The 5,504-nt window shown below is 52.5% G+C and overlaps 2 protein-coding genes across 5 annotated transcripts in view; one reads left to right on the plus strand and one right to left on the minus strand.

Moving 5' to 3' along the window:
- The first annotated feature begins 1,705 nt into the window (after window positions 1-1,705).
- The window catches only part of Znf219 (zinc finger protein 219), a 13,768-nt gene continuing 9,969 nt past the window's right edge, over window positions 1,706-5,504 (plus strand). Inside the window, exons 1-2 of one of the 4 annotated variants that reach the window (XM_026777947.1) lie at window positions 1,707-1,883; window positions 2,018-2,202. The gene's annotated coding sequence lies outside the window, so the exon portion shown is untranslated. Of the gene's footprint in view, window positions 1,884-2,017; window positions 2,203-2,661; window positions 2,785-5,504 lie in introns of those variants that run through there. The other 3 variants (XM_005370970.3, XM_026777950.1, XM_026777948.1) reach the window with 3 other exon arrangements.
- Tmem253 (transmembrane protein 253) lies at window positions 2,760-5,455 on the minus strand. Its single transcript, XM_026777951.1, has 5 exons — window positions 4,664-5,455; window positions 4,213-4,323; window positions 4,076-4,132; window positions 3,444-3,800; window positions 2,760-3,136 (listed from the first exon to the last, which is right to left on the minus strand). Exons 1-5 carry the CDS (start codon window positions 4,817-4,819, stop codon window positions 3,056-3,058), a joined length of 762 nt encoding a protein of 253 aa, XP_026633752.1. The 5' UTR covers window positions 4,820-5,455; the 3' UTR covers window positions 2,760-3,055.

Genomic DNA, 5,504 nt, shown 5'->3' on the forward strand with positions numbered 1-5,504 from the left:
CCTGCCACATTCCCTTACCACCCCACCCTCAGCTGAACATAAAAAATCTCTTCAAATATGTAAAATATCCCCAGCAGGCAAAACGACCTTTTCCTGAAAAGCAGTGCACTAGAGGGGTAACTTCATGTTTAACCCCTCCAACACATGGCTATTCACAGGAACTACACACACCATGTTGTACACCCCAAACCAGAATTCTTTTTGCTGTTGTTGGTGGTGGTTTTTGACTTTTCAAGACAGGTTCTCCCTGTGTAGCCCTGGCTGTCCTAGAACTTGCTCTGTGGATCAAACTGGTCTCGAACTCACAGTGATCCTCCTACCTCTGTCTCCAGTGTGCGGGGATTCAAATCAAATTCTTGTAGTATTATTTGCATAATGCAGAAACTGGCATTGAAATCTACAGAACTACAGGCTGAATTTGACCACTGAACTAAAAACTGTCATTATTAATATCTTAAAATTAGAGTATTTTACAAAGTCAAAATTTCTGAACTTCAAAATGGAAGTCATGGCTGTAGCTGGAGGTGTGTACACACCCCCATCCACACTTGGAGTGTGCACCGCTGAGTTCCCTCCAGCCCTGTCATCTCCCCCATCACCTTCTTACACAATGCATTTTTGTCTTCTCGAGTGCCTCATAGTTTTAAAGTACTTTTCCCTGTCTGACTCTACTTTAGCCTTATGCTTCAGCAAAATAAGGAGAAATAAGATAGAATGGCTATGTGAACAAAGTATAGTTCAGGCAGATTTTACTTGCCCAACCAACAGAACCAGAATCCAGGTTTTCCTGACACCCAGTCTTGTTTTTTTCCCCATCAAGAATTTCACATGTAAGTCACTGAAGTAAACAAGCAGGAATGGGTGTAACTGCTAATAGACAAATTCCAGCTATTTAGCAATTCGAGATTCAAATTCCAAACCTTTTCTTTCAATTATTTCTGCTTCCCCTCATTTCCTACATTATCTTTTCCATGAAATTGAGTGTGGTTTTATGATTTGCTTTGACCGATAAGCTGTGATGGAAGTTACCATGCAGCACTGCAGAATTCATGAATTCAGGCTTTTTCACCTGTTGGTAAGAGGGTGGGGTGGGAGAACTTCATGGTGACACGTCGTATGAGGACCCTACTGCGGCTTGGTTGAGCATGGTGGCATATATGCCTGTAATTATCGCACTCACAAACTTGTGGATCAAATGGGAGTTCGAGGCCGGCCTGGTCTACAGGGCAAGTTCCGGCTTCAGCATCGCAGGGATTTTAATAATTTACAATGAACAAAGCCCCTTGCCAGTTACTTTGGACAATAAAAGAGAAACAAAACCACTGAGGTCTTGGCTCTGAGCATCCAGCATTGTAAAAAACCCATGTGCACGGTCACTGAACATCTCTTAAGATCCAGAATGCAATTTCCAGGTTTCCGATCACAACAGAAACAGCTGGAAGACAACAAATTGCTGGTTTCCCCCCATAGTTTCTTTGGTCACTAGGTCCTGACTTTGAAGAAAGATCTTCTTTTCAGAGCCCTTCACACAGGAGCCCTTCATTCCTGCAGTTTGATTGGGGGAGAGAAAAAATGGGGGAGGCCCAGATTGGGTTCTCTCCATTCCAGAGCCTGATCCCAGAGCTGTCTCCACCCACTAATACTCACACGTAACTTTGTCATAGGGCGACTATTACCACTCCCAAGGTGTCACAAACAGAAGGGATCCGCCGCTGGCGCCACTGCAATGTCAAGGCAAGCCAGCCAGGCTGCGCTCTACCCTCACTGTACCTGGGCTTGCCTGAGCCCGGAGAAGCAGCATTCTCTAGGGAAAGAAGCCTTCTCAAGTGGGAGCAAAAATGATGTGAGACGAACACCCATCCCGGGCACTATGTGAATTTGGGGTGAGTTCTCTTAGGCCTAGCTAATTTCTACTTTTTAGCAGCGACTAAGCTGCCCCCTGGTGTTATCGGGATCCACCATTTTCCTGGGCTTTCTCCCCAAACCATCCGAGCCTGTCATCTTTGTACACTTGCAGAGGTCACAAGTGGTGTGGGCTCAGTGCAACCAGAGCTTCTGCGACCGCACGGCAGCAGGGATCAAAGGCCCGCCGGGGACGGCAGAGAGCCCGAGCCTGCGCAGTCCCGCTCCCGCCTTGCAAAGGGTGGTGGCCACGCGGGCTCGGTCGACCAGCATGCTCGCTCAGAGGCGGGAAAGCCCTAGGTCGGTACCCCCCGCCTGCCCAGCCAGCCCGTCCTCTCCAGCGCCCGGTCCGGGGGGGAGGGGGCGAGGAGGGCCGGCGCCTCTGACTCATCATCTCCAACCCCCTTCTCGCGCGCGCTCCAAGTCTCAGGACTTTGAACCTGGGCACCGGCGCGAGGGGCGCGGCGGCAGCACCTGGGGAAGCGCGGCTCGGCCCGGCGCCGGCCCCCAGCCTCAGCCAGTGTGGGCACCTGCGGGCAGGAGGGCTGGAGACCCCCAGCCGGCTGCGGCTGCCCGGCCGCCGTAGCGGCACCGCTGTGCGCGGCGGCCCGCCCGGCTCCTCCCTGCACGCGGGGCCAGTGGTCGCGTCCGAGGAAACTCGGCTAGGCCCCTCGCGTCACTCAGCAGATGCACAGCGCCCCCGCCGCCGAGGGAAGGCTCTTTATTTTCCAGTAGGTCACGGGGTAGCGGGGCATCCTGGGAATTGTAGTCTCCAGTGACTTAGGCAGGACCCGGATCCAAGGGAGACCCGGAGCACAACCGACGCGGATTCTGGGTTGGCGGGTGCAGCAGCCGGGCTCGGAGTGGATGGGATTGTGAAAGGTGAACACACGGAAACAGTGAGATGAGGCAGATGTGAATCTGGATGGAGAGGCAGGGAGGAAGGAGGCCAAGAATGCAAGGGAGGAAGCAGCTTGACTAGAAACGAGGTGACAAGATCTTCCTCGAGTGGGGAAGAGAAGAGAGCTGGGCCCGGTTTGAGGAAAAACTGAGGGCACTCCTGTGGGCTTCACGCACATCTTGGGGGAGTTCAGTTCTAGTCCGAGGGAGTGCCAGGAGAATGCCCCCTTTGGTGGAGGAGGGCAGTGGCCACTCATTCATCTATTCTGTTTCGGGTGCTAGCCACCACGGGACCATCCTCCAAACCGGAAACCTCCTCCATCTCAGAGAGACCCTGAAAACAGATGTGAGCAAATTTTAGGGTCGAGAGTGGCAAAACTCCAGGTGGAAGCAGAACCCTCCCAGCTTCTCGAGTCTTTCCAATAATACATTAAGGCCTCCTACTGACGTTTGCACGCTCCTGTAGTCCCAATCATTAAATACCCAGTTCCTTCACAACCGTTATTAGGGGCATTCACGTCCAATGCCAGAAAGCCGGTCAGCGTCAGCCCTTCATTTCCCTACTGCCCCACTACAAGGACAGCCAGAAGAAAAATTAGCTGGAAGCTGGCAGCTTCATGTTTTCCTCCCTCACCCCCTACCTCCGGTAGCTCCTGGTAGTGCAGACTTGACCTCGTGAAGCATCCTTGCTTCCTCTGGCTCAGCAAGAACAGGGCGTATGTTGAGACCAGCACTCCTCCTAGGGTGAAGGCCTCCACGCTGAGTTCTAGCACCAGCAACCCTGTCAGCTGCAGGTAGCAGGGTGAGGATGCTTTGGGGGGGGGGGTACAGCCCGTTTTCTTCCGCCATTTCTCCTCCCTTGTACCTTTCTCTTTATTCACCTGTTCCTGGGTGGGGCCAGTAGGGGCAGGCCCCAAGGCTGTCTTCGTCACTTCTATCACCACCACGATGAAGCCCAAGATCAGGTTGAAGGTGTTGGATATCATCATGGCCCGCACCTACCAGTGAGCCAACTCAGCCCTGCCCAGCCTAGGGGATTCATTCCGAGCTTAAGCTCCACCTATACCCTAGCTGAAAACAAAACTCAGAGGCAGGACTGGTGGTGGTGGCATAGGCCTGTAATCTAGAAGTCTGAGGCTGGAGGATTCAAAGTTCAAGGCCTCACTGGACTCCAGAATATGTTCAAGACCATTGAGTAAGCTTAGAGGAGTAAAAGCGCTGGGCTGTGCTACACTGGGAAGTGGGGGGACGAGCTTGTATTCTCTTCTCTCACCTTCCAGAAACAGGGTGCTCTGCGAAGCTCAAGGGTGATAATCCCAGTGAGGAGACCCTGAGTGGTGAGAAGGGGGACATGTGAGCTCTTGTCAGACAGGGGTCCCCGGGATCTTCCTCTCACTCTGTGGGTCTCACCGAGGCTCCAGGCCAGAGCGGCAGTGCTGTGGCCATGTGACAGGCAGAGCTCAAGCAGGCCACTGAGATTGTGAAGGGCACCGTGGCTATGGCCAGCCAGAGCTGGCTCACCTGGAGGCCAGAGTTGGGGAATTAGAGGGGACGGGCTGATTCTCTTTCCCCACAATGGTTTCACCTTTAGATACCAGTAGTTGGGATAAAAGGAAGGTTAAAAAAAAAGGCAGTTAAAGAAGTGAAATTTAAAAATTAGATGCTATTTTTTCCTTCTGCCTCATTTTATACTTTACTCACCTTTGCGTAAGTACGGCAAGCTACTTGGAAGGGTTTTACCTTGTTCGTTTCTACATCCCCTCCCGGCCCCGCACTCCCAGCCTAGCAGAGTTTCTGGCACAGGGTATGTATTCACTGAATTGAACTGGCCAAAACCTGAATCAGGGCAACCTGGCCTCACCGCCACCACCAGTAGGTATCCACTTTGCCTGTGTCTTGCCCAGTGCTGTAGCTTTTCCAGACGAAGACTGGGCCTCTCCTGCCTCGCCAGATCCACACTGTGGTCCATGGTTCCCCTGCCGCTAAGGACGGTGCTTCCTGGGTTGGAAAAACTCATTATGGGGCCATTCAGGAAATACAACCTCGCTCTCGTTTACCCCTCTGCCATCTCCCAATTCAGAGTCGAGGCCCAGCACGTTACACCTACCTGGTCTGAAGCAGCCACTCCAGAGGGTTGGAACTCAGCTGGTAGCTCAGTGCAGACAAAATTTCCTGGCACGTAGTCTGTCAGAGCTGAGGTGTGGTGGGGCAAAGATCACTACGAGGGCCTAAGGATTGAAGGAGTGGCCACGTAGGCATCACCCTCAGTTCACCCCTCAAGCCACCAAGGCCTGCCTCCCTCTCCCCACTTCCTGTTGCCCCAGTTTCCCCCATCTTCTTCATCTTCCTTCATCCCTATGTCCAGAATTGCCCTAGACCTCAGTCTCCCCTTATGTCCATCTGCTGTTCGTTCTTTGGCTCATCACTCCTCAAATTACCTGCTCTGCCCTAGTGAGATTATCTGGATTGCTGCTCCCCTGGCTTTTCTGGAAGGTGTCTCCTTCCTCCTTACCGCTTTTTCGAAGGCGGCTCTGGGGATCCCAGGGCCCTGTCAATGCTAGGCAAGCGCTCTACCACCGAGCTCAGTCTCCAGCCCTTGCTCCTTTCTTTCTTGAGAGCTTTTTTAAAAATTGGACATTGATTGATTGATTAATTGGAGGACAAGCCCTGTACATAGTGCAAGATTGTTCTGACTCAGTGAA

This window comes from Microtus ochrogaster, unplaced genomic scaffold (assembly GCF_000317375.1).
Source record: "Microtus ochrogaster isolate Prairie Vole_2 unplaced genomic scaffold, MicOch1.0 UNK91, whole genome shotgun sequence".
Lineage (NCBI taxonomy): Eukaryota > Metazoa > Chordata > Mammalia > Rodentia > Cricetidae > Microtus > Microtus ochrogaster.

Bases quoted from the DNA above. Each gene is read 5' to 3' on its own strand.
- Tmem253 (XM_026777951.1), bottom strand. From the start codon at position 4,819: ATGAGTTTTTCCAACCCAGGAAGCACCGTCCTTAGCGGCAGGGGAACC. The intron at 4,133-4,212 runs GTGAGACCCACA...CTCACCACTCAG, and splicing joins CGCTCTGGCCTGGAGCCTCG to GGTCTCCTCACTGGGATTAT. The intron at 3,801-4,075 runs GTGAGAGAAGAG...GCTCACTGGTAG, and splicing joins GAGCACCCTGTTTCTGGAAG to GTGCGGGCCATGATGATATC.